General features: G+C 43.2%; 1 protein-coding gene and 1 long non-coding RNA gene across 6 annotated transcripts in view; one reads left to right on the forward strand and one right to left on the reverse strand.

The window, feature by feature from the left end:
- Positions 1-7,247, reverse strand: part of LOC140386691 (uncharacterized) — a 289,681-nt gene extending 282,434 nt beyond the window's left edge. For 2 of the 3 annotated variants that reach the window (XR_011933652.1, XR_011933654.1), the window contains exon 1: positions 7,158-7,247. This is a non-coding gene — a long non-coding RNA (uncharacterized lncRNA). The remainder of the gene's footprint in view (positions 1-7,157) is intronic. The other variant, XR_011933653.1, reaches the window with a different exon arrangement.
- A 374-nt stretch (positions 7,248-7,621) lies between these two features.
- Positions 7,622-17,318, forward strand: part of LOC140386692 (lysine-specific demethylase 2B-like) — a 313,645-nt gene continuing 303,948 nt past the window's right edge. For all 3 annotated transcript variants that reach the window (XM_072469251.1, XM_072469253.1, XM_072469252.1), the window contains exon 1: positions 7,622-7,780. In XM_072469251.1, coding sequence (XP_072325352.1) covers positions 7,739-7,780 — 42 coding nt within the window. In that variant the 5' untranslated portion in view covers positions 7,622-7,738. The remainder of the gene's footprint in view (positions 7,781-17,318) is intronic.

The following is a 17,318-nucleotide window of genomic DNA, read 5'->3' on the forward strand; positions in this document are numbered from 1 at the left end:
GAGCAAAACTAAGAATTGTTCCTCACTTTCATCTACCTGACCAAGGCATTTGATTCTTTCAAATGTGAAACTCTTTTGATCATCCTCCAATGCTTTCATTGTCTGTTGAAACTGGTCACCATCCTGAGACTCCTGCATGACACGATGACTGCCAATGTCCTGAGTGGAGGATCTGAAACTGACACCTTTCACATCCAGACAGGGTTAACCAAGGTTGTGAGATTGTCCCCACCACCTATATTTACCCGACCTTCATCGGAGTTAACTTACCACCCAGTGTCAGCATCCAGTATGGTCTGGATGGGAAGCTTTACAACCTTGGTTGCTTCTGGGCAAATTGACCACGGTGGACATCCATGACCTTCATGTTGTGGATGACTGCTGCGTGATGGATCACTCTGCACAGGACACGCGTGGTTGCAAATTCCACTCGTTGCGCAACAACATGGCCCAAAGCGGAGTAACCCATGGATCCAGAATTGTCTTCTGAAGACTCGACAAGCCTGACAGACGGCACCCACTATTTTAAGGGACCCTCCACTGCCGCTATGCTGGTCAGTGGCAGAACAAAGGCAAGTCACTCTTTGTGAATGAGGAATTGAGTTGCGGATACTGCACTCAGATCAATTATTTGCAGACAGCCTGGGCAGAAAGGGACTGTCTAAATTGCCTCTTCCCTTTGTCTTCCTCTTCTTCCACTTCCTCCTCAGTTTATCACCGTTTAGATGGTGGCAAAGGCAGTCACCTCATGCTGGTGAGCTTACGCAGCACGTAGAAGACCATCAGGAATCTCAACACTGCAGAATATTGCAGGGCTCCCTCAGAGTGGTACAGGCAGTGGGTGTATGGTTTCAGCACACCAATGGTCGGCTCTGTCACATTGTGTAACATCATGATTTCCATTGTGTGCATTCTGCACTCATGGGTTGTGTACCAAAGTCATCGGCCATGTTGACAATGGATAGCCCTTTTTGTTCAGTAGCCACCCGCTCGTTTACTATGGTGGCTCAAATGTCACTTGCACAGTGGACTACCACAGAATGAAGGCATAATGACTGCTGCAGGATACGAGGCATTGACCAGCATGATTTTAGACAATGGGAGAACTAAATCCCCTTGCGGTCATATATCATATGTGAGATACACAAAGGGACATGCATATAATCAATGACACACTATATCAAAGGGAAGCCTGCTCGCGTAGCAAAGCCATGTGCTCACCCTAGCTGCTTCTTTGAAGTGAGAACATCAGTGACTTCCCAATGGAAAGTGTACAGCAAACTGCCAAGATGTTGCAAACATCTCCAACTTCACCCCGGAAGGAGCCAGATGTGTAAACATTGTTCATCACAGGTCACATTCTCATCAGCCATTGGCAATCAGCTTTGTTCTGCCCTGAAGTTCCAATTGTGGCTGCAGCAGATGGCAGATTTCATTGAAAACATCTTCACTTGATGTTGCACTGTTCTTCACTGAAGCTCAGAGAGGAAAATTGCTCCCTGAACACCCTGGGTGGAGGTGGCTTCCTGCGGAGAGCCCTTCTCCCTCCCGCTTCACCCATTTTCAGCAACTTGTCCTGTTTGGTGTAGCATCTGTTGATTCTCCAAATCTTGCTGTATACCTATCAATGAAACCACATCTGGGAACAGCTGGTTTGTGCAGAAGCTTTGAAGTCAACAAATAGAATCATAGAATGATTACGGGGACAGTGACGGCCCAGTCCCTGGCCACCCGAGAGCTACACTGGCCTGAAGGAGGAAATTTGACCCATTTTGTCTGAGCTGACTAAGTTTCAGAATCAGCTTTAAGATGTTGCTGAAATTCAAAATGGCACCATCATTTGTTTTGTCACAACACCCTGGGCTAGTGCACGGTCAATTTCAACCCCACTTGACCTGGAGTCGCAACACAGGTGAAATTAGATTTTATTTTAAATACTCAAAGTCCTTGGATGAGCCCAATAAACAGCAGGCACCAGGTTGTAACTTTAACACAAGTAACCTTTTATTATTTACAGTATCATATTCACTCAATGGGCCGAATGTCCTCCTTCTGCGCTGTAAATTCTATGGTTCATAGAATCAATCCCTGATCGTTGTCAGGCAAAACAGTATTCCTGGTCAAACTACTGGTTGCCAGTTAATCAATCAAACGGAATTCCTCCAAAACCGTTCCTCAGATTCACCTGGTGCCAAAGAGTCTGGTCTCCTCTCTCCAGGAACGAAACTCGGAAACACACGGTGTTGGAACGCAAACGGTTTCAACTGGGTCTCCTGCATAAAGGCGCATCTTGCTTATGGGTCCACGGTCCAAAAATAATAAAATAAATTGGATCAAAGGGAACAAAAAAGGAAACTCTTACAGCTTGAAGGCAAAGCCTTTAGTAATGGCACCCCGATCTCTGTAGAGCCAGTGATGGCCAGATGTATGAGGCCCTCCTCCACCAGAGTGAAGGTGCAAAACACATGCCCCGCATTTTTTGACAAAGTGTCAGAAGATGTAGAGAAAACCTGGCTGGTCCTCTGGGGAGAAGTGTGCAGTTTTTCAGTCAGAACCTGACACTTAGCCATTTGGGGAGGGGGGGGGGGAATATTCCACCCAGTGACTGCTTGAATCATCAGCTGTAGATTTCTCAGTTTCAGCACTCTGCTTTAGAGCAATGGAAGTTGGAGTCCTCGTCTTTAAAGTTGATTCTTTAGTTGCGCTTCTTCCAAATTAATTCACTTTTTTGTCAGAGTGAGCTCAGAAGCCAAGTGTTCAGGCACTGAGTCAGGATGGTTTTTTTCCAGCGGAGATTTTAAACAGCAAGTTGCTCGGGACTGGTTTTATCCTGGAATTGAAAAGCTTTAGGTTACCGCTTCTAGGTCTGCTGATTCTGCACTCTGGGAAGTTGAGATTAATCTAATCTGTGTAGCGAGGTACAGTGAAAAGCATTGTTTGGTGTACAGTCTAGGCAGATCACTCCATACATGAAAACATAGAACATATGAAAAATACATGGATACATATGAAAATACATAAACATAGATGGCGGGTGAAGTATACGGTATATAGTGCTACAACTGTAGAGAAAATGTGCAGGAAGGTCAGTTCAGTCCACAAGATCAGTTCAGTCCCTAAGAGGGTCCTTCAGGAGTCTGGTGACAGCAGAGAAGAAGCTTTTTTGAATCTATTGGTGAGTGTCCTCGAACTTTTGTATCTTCTGCCTGATGGAAAAGGAGAATAACCATGGTTGGGGGGAGGGAGTCTTTGATTATGCTGACCACTTTCTCAAGGCAGCGGAAGGTATAGACAGAGTCAATGGATGGGAGGCAGGCCCTCATGATAGACTGGGTTGTGTTCATGACTCTCAGTAGTTTTATGCGGTCTTGGGCCGAGCAGTTACACTACCAAGCTGTGATGCAGCCAGATAGGATGCTTTCTATGGTACATCTATAAAAATTGATAAGAGTCATTGTGGGCATGCCAAATTTCCTTAATTTCCTGTGGAAGTATAGAAGCTGTTGTGCTTTCTTGGTTGTGGCGTTGATGTGGGTGAATAGGACAGATTGTTGGTGATGTTTACACCAAGGAATTTGAAACTGTCCACGATCTTCATCTCGGCACCATTGATGCAGACAGGGGCGTAGACGACACTTTGCTTCCTGAAGTCAATGACCAGCTCTTCAGTTTTGTTGGCATAGAGGGAAAAATTGTCATTGCACCATGCCTATGTTTTCTATCTCCCTCGTGTACTCTGACTCATCATTGTTTGAGATCCGACCTACTATGCACACTTGGAGATGGAGTTGGAGCTAAATTTTGCCACACAGCCATGTGTGCATAGGGAGTATTGTGGGGAGTTAAGGATGCAGCCATGCAGGGTCCCAGTATTGAGGACTATCATGAAGGAGATGTAGTTGTTTATCCTTACAGACTGCGGTCTGTGGGTCAGGAAGTCAAGAATCCAGTTGCAGAGGGAGGAGCCCAACCCTAGGTTTTGGAGTTTGGATATCAGCATAGCTGGGATTATGGTGTTGAAGGCGGAGCTGTAATCAACAAACAGGAGTCAGATGTAGGTGTACGTATTGTCGAGATGCTCCAGGGATAAGTGTAGGGCTAGGGAGAAAGCGTCTGTGGTGGAGGCGAATTGCAGTGGATCAACGCAATCTGGAAGGTTGGAGTTGATGTGTTTCATGACTAACCTCTCGAAGCACCCACCCGTCGGTAGTCATTGAGGCACGTTGTCTGGTTCTTCTTTGGCACCGGTATGATAGTGATCTTCTTGAAGCAGGTGGGAACCTCGGAGTAAGGAGAGGTTAAAGATTTCTGCGAACACACCCGCCAATTGGTCCGTGGAGGGTCTGAGTGCACGACCAGGGACTCTGTCAGGATCCGTTGTTTTCTGTGGGTTCACTTTTGAGATAGCCGATCTAAATTCTGAAACTATAGGCTGCATGGTGTTTAGTACAGCAGAGGACCCGGGTTCGATCCCGGCCCCAGGTCACTGACCGTGTGGAGTTTTCACATTTTCTCCGTGTCTGCATGGGTCTCACCCCCACAACCCAAAATGATGTGCAGGGTAGGTTAATTGACCACGCTAAATTGCCCCTTAATTGGAAAAATAAATAATAGGGTAAAACCTAAATTAATAAATTCTGAGACTGTGACAGTAGGTATGGGTGTGTCCGAGGCTATTGGGGCAGGTGACATCGGATTTTTGGCTTCTGCTCAAAACGAGTTCATTGGACAGGGGTGAAGTTGGACTTGCAAGAGATCCCGTACTGTCTTCTGCATCAGTGAAGAATTTTGCAATTCAGCTTGCAGCTTCCAAGCCTTTCTTTAAATCTTCTCTGGCAATTTTCCTCTACACACCTGCTTAGTCATGGAGATTTACAGCACAGAAAGGAGGCCCTTCACTTACCGTGTCTGTGCTGGTCATCAAACACCTACCTATTCTACCTGTTTTCCAGCACTTGACCCATAGCCTTCTATGTTATGTTGTTGTAAGAGCTCATCTAAAATGTATCTTGAATGTTGTGAGGGTTCCCACCTCTACCACCTTGTCAAGCAGTGAGTTCCAGATTCCATCACTCTCTTTAAATTTTTCTTTAGTCTTGCAGGATTTTAGCTTTAATCAGCATTATTTGCAAGGATTTGTTTTTTTAATCATTCGCTACCACCGTGTTATCTGGTATTGGATATCATTTGGTAGGTCCTAAACAAAACTTTAACAGTATGTTAGGATACTGAACCAGACCCCAACTTTTGTTAGAATACTAGATGAGAACCCCAAACACATTTTCTATTTGTAAAACTGAGGAAAGGATACTTCATCCCAAGAGTGATGACTCTGACTAATAGATATCTTTTATGTTAAAACAAACTTTAATTTAAACACAGAATTAACCACATTGACAGCAAAGAAATAGCTTTACAATTATCAGTTAAACAGCTCTTAAACAAAAAGGAAAAAAACTTGGATGTACCATCTATACCTGCCACTAATTCCAATTAAGCAATCCAATGCATTTCAAATACCACTTCTCAATAAAGTAAAAACAACAAGGCAGCATGGTGGCACAGTGGTTAGCACTGTTGCCTCATGGCACAGAGGACCCGGGTTCCCCGGACCACTGACTGTGTAGAGTTTCCACATTCTCCCAGTGTCTGCGTGGGTCTCACTCCACAACCCAAAAAGATGTGCAGGGTAGGTGAATTGGCCAGACTAAATTGCCCCCGAATTGGAAAAAGAACAAGACACTCTAAATTTAGAAAAACAATAAAGTTAATTAAACAACTTACTTGCTTATCCGTGTAGGGACTTTTGGATACAGACCTTTTCAAGATCATGTCCAGTACACTTCTGCTCAATCTTAACAGCATTTAGCAAAACTGTTCCCCCATTCGGTCAGCATGGGATCACAGTGGTTAGCACAGTTGCTTCACAGCTCCAGGGTCCCAGGTTCGATTCCCGGCTTGGGTCACTGTCTGTGCGGAGTCTGCACGTTCTCCCCATGGTTGCGTGGGTTTCCTCCGGGTGCTCCGGTTTCCTCCCACAGTCCAAAGATGTGCAGGTTAGGTGGATTGGCCATGCTAAATTGCCCTTCATTTCCAAAAAGGTTAGATGGGGTTACTGGGTTACGGTGATAGGGCAGAGGTGTGGGCTTAGATGGAGTGATCATTCTATGGGCCTGTGCAGACTCAATGGGCCGAATGGCCTCCTTCTGCACTGTAAATTCTATGATCCTATGCTGCTCAGTTTAAAATCCTGTAACAGACTGCAAAACTACACAGACCTGGCTCCTCCCATTAGTTACATCATCCAAGTACACCCACTAAGTTCTATGACCTGCTTAACAATTCCTCATACATTATGGTGAGAAGACAGGAGAATGGGGATGGGAAACATATCAGCAATGATTGAATGATGGAGCAGACTCGATGGGCCGACTGACCTAATTCTGCTCCTATGTCTTATTATCTACACTCCAGGTAATCTCCAGCAATCAAAACACGATTTCATTAGCCCTTTATCTATTACCAAGTGGTTGGAATTAATTATGCCCTCGCCATTTATGACGCTTTAATTACAGCTTTAGTAGACATACTGCCTGTTTGTATTTTAAACCAGAGTTTTAAAAACATTACTGCCACAAATAATAAATATAACAATTTCTACATTCATCACATGTATGTATTTATTAATTAGTAAAACTATGTACAAATATACAGCAAAGCTTTCAAGTTACGAGCTGACTCCATGCTTACTATGACACCTCTCAGCTCTGTCCAACACACCACTGAAGTGCAGTAAGAAGTTTTACACCAGGCTGAACTGCAGGTCATGTGTTCTCGTATTACTGTGCTGGTGGCACTGTACTCAGTCCCACATTAAACCTATGTGTGCCAGACCCTTTTACTACAAAGCGTTAACTTTGTTTCTGTCTTCACAGGTGCTGCATGACCCGACCCCCCCGCCATTTTCTGTTTTTATTTCAGATTTCCAGCATCTGCAGTATTTTGCTATATTGACCATCCAATCCTCTGTGTCCATTCAGACTTCACCAGGTGCATTCATTCCCCCTTTAAAATCACAGCCCAATTTCTACACAAGCAACAGCAAACAGATGGATAAATAAATCTCACGTTCCCCGGAACCACAAGTTTTACTCAACTCCTTTCTTCCACCTCACTCAATCGCTTCAGTTACTGCCATCGCCTGGAGCGGTCAATCGACATTATGACGGTAGACATTATTGATTGACATTTCTAAGAGCCAATAGGAGTACGGAAGCCTTGGGTTGACGTAAACGCAGGCGATGCGTACGGTCTGGAGGCGGAGTTTCACAATTGCCATGCGCAGTGACCGTTGGGCTGTGGGGAATGCTGTCCGTCACCGCGTGCGCTGCGGCTCCGCGCGTGCTCACTTTTGAATCACTAACGCACCGCCCGCGCGCACTGATTGACACCACCGAGTCGCCAGCTCAGTCGTGCGCTGCAAGCGCAAGGTCCCGCCCTACCCCCGTTCCGATTGGCGAACGTGAGCGTGGTGGGCGGGCGGGCCTTTGAGCTCTGTGAGCGATTGGGCGGCGCGCCTGTCAATCACGGGGATGGCGAGGCATTTCATTGTGAAGTTAGGTTGAGCAGCAGTAGATGGAGGAAGCTCCTTAGTGAATGTTGAGTGTATTCTGTGAGAGTGTGCTAATAGAGCCATGACTGGATTTCTTTGGCTGGGCAGCATGAATTGTGAAAGGTCATGGCACTGAGTCCTGATGATGAAGACTATGACACCTCTCAGGTCAGCCTTTAAGAATAATTTTACTACTTTCCTTAAAGGTTTAATGTGCCTGCGTGTGTTGTGTGGTGATGTGGGGAGAAAGTCTCAGAGTGTCTGCTGTTGCTACTGGGCAAGGCCTTTTCATCTCCCCCTTAGACAACACACAGCACTGGAAAATAATGGTGCCCTTTCCAGACATCAAAAAGCTTCAGGGAAGTGGGATACTTTGCAGCTCAAGGTGTCAGATTCTCCTTTGAGAAAGGGAATGACCTAATTATTCAAAACCAGCCTTTTAGGAATCTGCTTTAATTAGCCATAAATCTTTGCACAGCTTATCCTACATGGCAGAATACCTCCTTGCTGTGCATCATCTGTATGCATTGATAGTTTGCCTATAACTGGTATTTTTTTAAAACTCAGAATAGGCTCCCATGTACTTCTGTACATTCATGAATGTAGTGAACCAAACGCCTAAATATAGCAGAGTAAACCTATTTGATTGGAAAAGTACATTTCAGTTACTGATAAGTCAATAATAACTAGTTATTTTAGTTTTGTTGTATAACCAACATATTAAATATATATTATTTTATATTAGATATCAATTTTAGCAGTTTTAAATGGTTTTAAAGCAGTATTGTTTGAACATGTAGCATGCACATTACAGATTTTTAATGGTTGCTTTTAATATGCCTGTTTGAATCATATTTTTCTAAATAGGTTGTTAGTGTTTTTAAGGAGCAAGGGAAGTAAAATGATTATTGTTCTGATACCTTGAAGGATATAAAATCATTTTGGGGATTGCAAAGCTAACCTTTGGGCTTAATGAGCTAATGTTTTACCAAAAGTCCATTGTTCTGGAAAGCAACAGCTTAGGGGCTGAGGGTTCCAGGGGTTTAGTATGTTCCTAACTTTACTGAAAGATCAGTACATATTGTTGAGCTTTTACATTTTACAAGCTAACTATTATCTTGAATGGTTACATATAAATGTTAGGGGGGTGCATGTCAAAGTTGTGGTATGGATGGTGTTCTGGCCTGTGTGTATTCTACATCATGATTCATTTTCTGAGGATGTGATGTATATGTTTTTGAATGTAAAGATCCCACAGCCTAACGCATGTTCCTTGGGTACAAACCAAAATTGAAATTCAAATTTGATTGCCCTTGCCTCTTGTACAAGTTGTTGCCTTATGCTTTGGAATCGGGTAGCCATTACAGTCTTGCTGTGCTTATTTTCAGAACCTGGGACAGGTTGTAAATGCCCTTGGTTTAATCTTCAAACACTGAAGTGAGGGTTTCTGTATCAAGTCCTCTCAAGGCCTCTTTCTTCATCTCTGAATGTAAACGGCATTGCAGAATGAAAGTAAAACTAGGACAGCAGTAATGGTTGTACTGAATTTGGTATGTGGGACAAGTACAGTATTAATGCAAGCAAAACGATAATACAAAATAAGCTATAAGCTGCAGTTTATAGGTACTTGGTCGCTGGGATTGGACCCCTGTAATGTAGGTCTGGAGCATTATGTTAATATGTTTAATACAATTAACTACTCAATGGCAATTTCTTAAAATCTAGATCACAAGTAGACTAATAAAGTTATTAAATACTTCCATATTGTGAAACAAAGATTGTGATCAGATAATTATACATTATGGACTTCTTCAGACGGCAAGATAGTCGTTTTCAGGGCATTTACTTTTTTTTTGAAAGCTTGTTTACTTCAGGTTTAGTATAGCAAAACATTTTTAAGTAAATTAGTGTTTCTCTGGCAGAGAAAGGAGATTGTCTTTGAGGCCAGCTGGTACTGTTTTGGAAATTGAGTCTCTTTGTTGCTTTTGTATGGTTTGAGAAGCATGGCCCAAGCACAATTTATTTGCCCAAGCTACCATACTGTGTTATCTAGCTGCTATACTTCACCCTATTGTTTTGTATATACTGTCTTGTGAGTGGCTGCAGAATTTCTGTGGTTGTTATTATATTGGGTGGGTGTGATACTTGTCAACAGGTCAACTGGTAATTGGGAAATTAGTTTGAAATTTACTATGTGAGCTAGGCAATAAATTGCTTCAAATATTCATTGATTTCTCATGTTGCTACTCTTTTAATAAATTAACATTTACAAATGTTAATATTTTAATTTTTTTTTTAAATGTAGCAAGTTGTAATGATCTAAAAGGCACCACCTAGGAGGTTGTTGAAAGCAGATTTAATGGCCACTTTCAAAAAGGAATTGGATAAATACTTGAAGGTTGGTGGGTAATGGGGGAAAAAGTGTGCATTAGGGCTATTTGGATTTTTCTTACTTCCTTTCTTTTTCTCGTGCACTCCTTCCAATTTTCCTTCATACTGGTGTTGACATTTGGGGGTGTGGAGGTTGGTTGGTGGTATTGTGGCGGGGGAACCTTTGTGTTGCACTGAAGTTGCATTCGTCAAGTGAGAGCTTCGGTCAGTGTAGCTGAGACCATTGTCTACATGCCAAATACCTGCATGCATGCGTTTCTAGCAGGCTTCTTGGGTTGTACCCTTACTATTGCCCCAACGGAGGCATGGTGGCAGTGGTTAGTACTGCTGCCTCATGGCGCCAAAGTCCCAGGTTCGATCCCAGCCCTGGGTCACTGTCCATGAGGAGTTTGCACATTCTCCCTGTATCAGCGTGGGTCTCACCCCCACAACCCAACGATGTGCAGAGTGGGTGGATTGGCTACGGTAAATTGCCCCATAAGTGGAAAAAATAATTGGATACTCTAAATTTATTTTTAAAAAATTCTGCCCCATCTAAGATCAACTAATTCAGCAAAATTTCTCATCAAACCAGGAATCTTCTATGGCTCTGGCTCTCGCCGCATAGTTGCAGAGCCATCTGCTGCGTGAAAGATTTTGTAACCTACTATTTCAACAACATTTCTGCTTCTCCTTTTCCAGCAAAACTATTTAACACCATTTTACACTTTCAGTAGTTGTAAGGAGAGTTAATCTATTAACTAAAGTCGTGCTTTAGTTTCCAACAATTACCTTCATTTCTGTAATGCTCCTGGCATGCAGTGAGTTGTCTCAAAGCACTCAACTTTTGCGTCAACCCAATGCTATGTTGAGCAGGAGGCTGTCGTAGGGAGGGTGGCAGCAACATGGTGAGTTGGATAGAGATGTGCACGTTGGCTGAATGAGAAGCCAGCAACAGGAGAGTGGAACATTGAGAAGCCCAGTTGAAGGAGTGAAAGGTACATGTGGGGACATGCGACAGGAGGAGAACATTAAGTTGGAGCAGGGTGAGGCCAATGTTGTTAAGTGTTAACCGCCCTCTGAAACTGTTAAGCAAGCCACTCCATTATATTCCAAAAAGGCAGCTCACCTCCACATCACTCATGAATGATTTTGTTTGAAAAGAAACGTGGAATGTGATAGCCAACACGAGAAGTGTGAAATCAAGTGTCTGGGGCATGGAAAGCTTGTGCAGCAACGAGGGGAGTGGCTTCATGGGATGTATTTCTAAAACTTTACTGACGTAATGACAAGCAGTTGTACAATGACACGTGAAAGTGAAAAACTTTTAACTCTGAACAATTTCTGTTACTTTTCAGCACACTTGAAATTGAAATCAGATTATTTCTTTGTTGCAGTAAAACTTTGTATCATTTTCTTTTTTAGCTGCTTCCTCTTTAAGTACATGTTGAGCCTTGCCTTTGCAACACATGATCTTGTCTATGAGAATGTTGCTATACTTGAAATAACAGTCATTCCACTTCAGTTGTATACTCGACTGTTTTGGCAGTTAATATTTATATTGTAGACATAGAACATACAGTGCAGAAGGAGGCCATTCGGTCCATCGAGTCTGCACCGACTGCCTTAAGCCCCACTTCCACCCTACCCCCCCAACCCAACCCAATAACCCCTCCTAACCTTTTTTTGGACACTAAGGGCAATTTAGCATGGTCAATCCATCTAACCTGCACGTCTTTGGACTGTGGGAGGAAACCGGAGGAAACTCACGCAGACACTGGGAGAACGTGCAGACACCGCACAGATAGTGACCCAGCAGGGAATCGAACCTGGGACCCTGGTGCTGAGAAGCCACAGTGCTAACCACTATGCTACCGTGCTTGCAGCAAAGATCTTTTTTTTTTAAAAACAGGCTTGTTTCTAGTGCTGCATCTTTGCAGTGCCCAAATGTTTGATTGTGTAAGCTGATATTGAAAGTAATTACAAATCAGGCAGTGAAGAGTTCAATTTCGACATAAACTGCTGTAACATTTAAAGGTTTGCAAATGATCTGAGCTGTGTATTGGAATGCAGTTCTGAAACAACTAAGCCTTTTTTTTTGTTCTAGACTATTGATTTCCTGGGATGATTTCACTCTGTTTTGGAGCTTTTATGTGTTGGTGTTATGGGTGCTGTGTGTGCTCTTGCTTGTATCATGTTTTCTGGCTGATGGTTGCTATCTCATTGGACACTAATGGCTGGGGTAGTACATGTTATTAATTGATATGCTTGTACTAAAGAATTAATGATTTCTGACTTAATTTTATTAAGTGGTGAACTGTTAGCTGTGGGAAATAATGTGATAAGTGTGTATATATCATGATATTCTCACCAGTGCAACAGTACCATAGTCCAGATAAATTTCGAATATTTAAAATAGTAAAACGCTTGGTTCATACACTCTAAAAATTGTCAGTACAGATTAAAATTTCTCCATTGTAAATTAAATGTTTTGCGTCAGTTGCATGAGGGAACGTTGTCTGTTGTCACCTATCAATGTTGCAGTTTTCAGCTAACTCAAGTAGCTAAGAATCTTGGAGGGATATGATTTCCTATTAGCTCCCCTACTATTAATCTTTCAGGGTCATGTTTGCTGATGTACTCTCTAGCCCTTCACTTCGCCATTCCAAAGTGGGTTTTTAAAATTTTTATTACATTTGCTTGATCCCTGTCTTTGCTTCACGCAGTACTCAGCAGCATAAGGGAGCCCTCATTGTGTAGTTATAGTTCCAAAGCTCTGTATACCACAGCATCTGAAAATCTAGTATTTCAGTTAGAATATTTTAAATTTTAAAAAGACATTGAGCATGGAGCTCAGGAAATATTCCTGTTGTTTCATGAATGCAGAAAAGATTCATAATTTCTTTATTACTTTTGAATTTCTTGAAGATTCTTTCTAATTTCTGATAAGGCTAACAATCTTTCCTTTTGAGAATCGGGGATATGGGGAAAGTGTGGAAGGGTGTGGCTGAAGTAGAAGGTCAATGAATGGCCAAGCAGACTTAAAAGGCCGAATCCTGCTGTTTCTTATCTAGTACAGTTGGTGGCTGGTGCAGATATTCAGTGAATGGAAATTACTGTTTTAAATTTAATTTGACTGGGAACAGGACATAGAGGGGCATTTTTCACATGAAATATCTGCCACCTCTGTTCTGTTCATCAAAGTATTTTTCACCAGTTGTGGAAGGTCTACCTTAAATCTGTGTTTTTCAGTGACACCAATTCATGCTGATTTTGCTTCATTCCCTATTGTGTTTATGCTCTTCTTCTGGACTGCATCTCAGATGTCAACTAAAGAGTCAGAAGTTTTGAAAATTTAGATAAATGCAATATTTGCATCAATTTACTTGCAGACCAAACGCGACCGCAACATGCGCAAGGCTCAGTCTGATTCAATTCAAAGTCGTCCACCGGGCCCACATGACAGTGGCCCGGATGAGTACAAATTTTGGGGATTGGAGGACTGGTGCGCCAGATGTTCGGTAGGACCGGCGAACCATGTCCACATGTTCTGGGCATGTCCAAAACTCAGGGGGTACTGGCAGGGATTCGCGGACGTTATGTCCCGGGCACTGAAAACAAGGGTGGTGATGAGTCCAGAGGTGGCTATTTTTGGGGTTTCGGAGGACCCGGGAGTCCAGGAGGAGAGCGAGGCTGACACTTTGGCCTTTGCTTCCCTGGTAGCCCGGCGACGGATTCTGTTGGCATGGAGGGACTCAAAGCCCCCAAAGTCAGAGGCCTGGCTATTGGATATGGCGAGCTTCCTCAGTCTGAACAAACAAAGAACAAAGAAATGTACAGCACAGGAACAGGCCCTTCGGCCCTCCAAGCCCGCGCCGACCATACTGCCCGACTAAACTACAATCTTCTACACTTCCTGGGTCCGTATCCTTCTATTCCCATCCTATTCATATATTTGTCAAGATGCCCCTTAAATGTCCCTATCGTCCCTGCTTCCACTACCTCCTCCGGTAGTGAGTTCCAGGCACCCACTACCCTCTGCGTAAAAAACTTGCCTCGTACATCTACTCTAAACTTTGCTCCTCTCACCTTAAACCTATGCCCCCTAGTAATTGACCCCTCTACCCTGGGGAAAATACTCTGACTATCCACTCTGTCTATGCCCCTCATAATTTTGTATACCTCTATCAGGTCGCCCCTCAACCTCCTTCGTTCCAGTGAGAACAAACCGAGTTTATTCAATCGCTCCTCATAGCTTATGCCCTCCATACCAGGCAACATTCTCCGCCCAAGTCTCCAGACAATCTAAATCCTGCTGTATCCTCAGACAGTCCTCATCGCTATCCGCAATTCCACCAACCTTTGTGTCGTCTGCACACTTACTAATCAGACCAGTTACATTTTCCTCCAAATCATTTATATATACTACAAAGAGCAAAGGTCCCAGCACTGATCCCTGTGGAACACCACTGGTCACAGCCCTCCAATTAGAAAAGCATCCCTCCATTGCTACCCTCTGCCTTCTATGGCCTAGCCAGTTCTGTATCCACCTTGCCAGTTCACCCCTGATCCCGTGTGACTTCACCTTTTGTACTAGTCTACCATGAGGGACCTTGTCAAAGGCCTTACTGAAGTCCATATAGACAACATCTACTGCCCTACCTGCATCAATCATCTTAGTGACCTCCTCGAAAAACTCTATCAAGTTAGTGAGACACGACCTCCCCTTCACAAAACCGTGCTGCCTCTCACTAATACGTCCATTTGCTTCCAAATGGGAGTAGATCCTGTCTCGAAGAATTCTCTCCAGTAATTTCCCTACCACTGAAGTAAGGCTCACTGGCCTGTAGTTCCCGGGATTATCCTTGCTACCCTTCTTAAACAAAGGAACAACATTGGCTATTCTCCAGTCCTCCGGGACATCCCCTGAAGACAGCGAGGATCCAAAGAAAGTCTGGAGAAAGTTAAGTTCGCTTTGAGAGGGTCACTGTCAGGGTTCGCCCGGAGCAACCATTTATCGACTTCTTCGTGGAAAATTAATTGTCAGGAGGGGGGGTTAGGGTAACGTAGATTAGGGGGGTAGTTAGGTTGGTCCTTGTAGGAGGGGAGCTGGTTTTCTTGTGCTATATTGATTGTTCTGTGCACACTGTTTTATATTGTTGTTGTTTACTATGCCAAAATGACTTAATAAAATTGTTTATCAAAAAAAAAAATTTACTTGCAGACCATCAGTAACCATGTCCAGAGATGCCCACATGTCACATCTGTACTGTTGGGACTTGTGCTGTACAGCCAGGGTAATGACTAAAACTAGGTTATTAACACAATGGATATTCGGCACATAATGGTTACAATGTGACAGGATAGCATATAGGAGAGTGGCACAGTAGCATAGCGGTTAGCATTATGGCTTCACAGCGCCAGGGTCCCAGGCTCAATTCCCAGCTTGGGTCACTATCTGTGCGGAGTCTGCACATTCTCCTCGTGCCTGCGTGGGTTGCCTCCGGGTGCTCCTGTTTCCTCCCACAAGTTCCGAAAGAAGTGGTGTTAGGTAATTTGGACATTCTGAATTCTCTCTGTGTGTACCCGAACAGGCACCGGAATGTGGCGACTAGGGGCTTTTCACAGTAACTTCATTTCAGTGTTAATGTAAGCCTACTTGTGACAAAGATTACTATTATTATTATTATATGACTCTCACACCACATGGTGCAAAATTCATTTTAGCATCAACTATTTAACACCAGTTCGATATTAAAATGTTTGTGATTCATAATGCAATGATGGTGATATAATATTCCTTAACTGTTAATTTTAGCAGTCAACATATGTCACTGACATACTAGAAATGTTAATAACTTGACAGTATTTTGTGATTGCAGAAACTATTCACATTACTTTTGGAACTGCTTTGAAACCCACTAAGTGTGTAAATGACTATTAATTTTTATTTAGTGCAATGTTACCCTGTTAGTTTCTTGTTATTTTGAGCTGCAGTTATCAAAATAAAACCAGATTTTTCTCAGAAGTAGCTTGACTCTTGTCCTTGAATTCTGCTTCACTAATTTATTTTCCTGGTTTTTGCATGCAAAAACTGAGAAACAATCAGAAAGAAAAAGATCCTTCGTTATAGCGTTCAAAACAGAAATTGCAATGATGAGGCCATCTCCTCCAGTTTAATGGAAACTATGGACGTGATTTAATGGTCCTGCTGTGCCCGAAAAGCAGCTTACCATGGCGCAGCGTGGCCAATGAAAGCCGGGAGATCTATCCAATTGCAACGCCTCGCGTGATCTAACACGACCTCATGAGACGTTGCAATATGAATCCCGCCCATTGTGGGTAGAATCATTTTTTTAGCAAATCTTCATATTCGAGCAAGACATTAAAAAAGCAGATGGAATGTTAGCGTTTATTACAAAAGCACTGGAGTATAAAAGTAGAGAAGTGTTGTTGCAATTGTATTGTATTGGTGAGACCAACACCTGGAGTAATGTGTCCAGTTTTGGCCTCCTTATTTGAGGAAGGATGTGGTGGCATTGGAGGCAGTTCAGAGGAGGTTCACCAGATTGATTCCGGGGATGAAAGGATTGACTTATGAGGAGAGATTAAACAGCTTGGGTTTATAATCATAGAATTTACAGTGCAGAAGGAGGCCATTCTGCCCATCGACTCTGCACCAGCTCTTAGAAAGAGCACCCTTCTTAGGCCCACGCTGCCACTCTATCCCAGTAACCCCACCTACCTTTTTTTGGACACTGGGCAATTTATCATGGCCAATCCCCTTAATCTGCACATCTTTGGACTGTGGGAGGAAACCGGAGCACCCGTGGAAAACCCGGAGAAATCCTGAGCTGCAGTTTAGAAGGAAGAGAGGGGATTTGATCGCAGTGTATAAAATACTAAATGGGATTGATAAAGTAAACCTAGACCGAATGTTCCCTCTTGTGGGGAAATCTAGAACGAGAGGTCACGGATATAGGTTGAGAGGTGGTAGCTTCAGAACTGAGGTGAAGAGGAACTTCTTCTTGCCGAGGGTGGTGAATTTGTGGAACTCGCTGCCGCATAGTGCATCTGAGTCGTTAAATAGTTTCAAGCAAGTGATATATTTTTGATTTTTAAAAAAACAGGTTAAAGAGATATGGACAACAGGTAGGGAGATGGCTTTGAGACTAGGAAGAGATCAGCCATGATCTGATTTAACAACGGAGAAGACTCAAAGGGCTGAATTGCCCTACTTCTACTCCTAATTCCTATGTTCCTATATCTCACTTTAATGTGCAGATCCCTGAGTTACCCAAGGCATGGGATCAATCTCCTCCACCTCGGAGACCTT

This window comes from Scyliorhinus torazame, chromosome 12, assembly GCF_047496885.1.
Source record: "Scyliorhinus torazame isolate Kashiwa2021f chromosome 12, sScyTor2.1, whole genome shotgun sequence".
Lineage (NCBI taxonomy): Eukaryota > Metazoa > Chordata > Chondrichthyes > Carcharhiniformes > Scyliorhinidae > Scyliorhinus > Scyliorhinus torazame.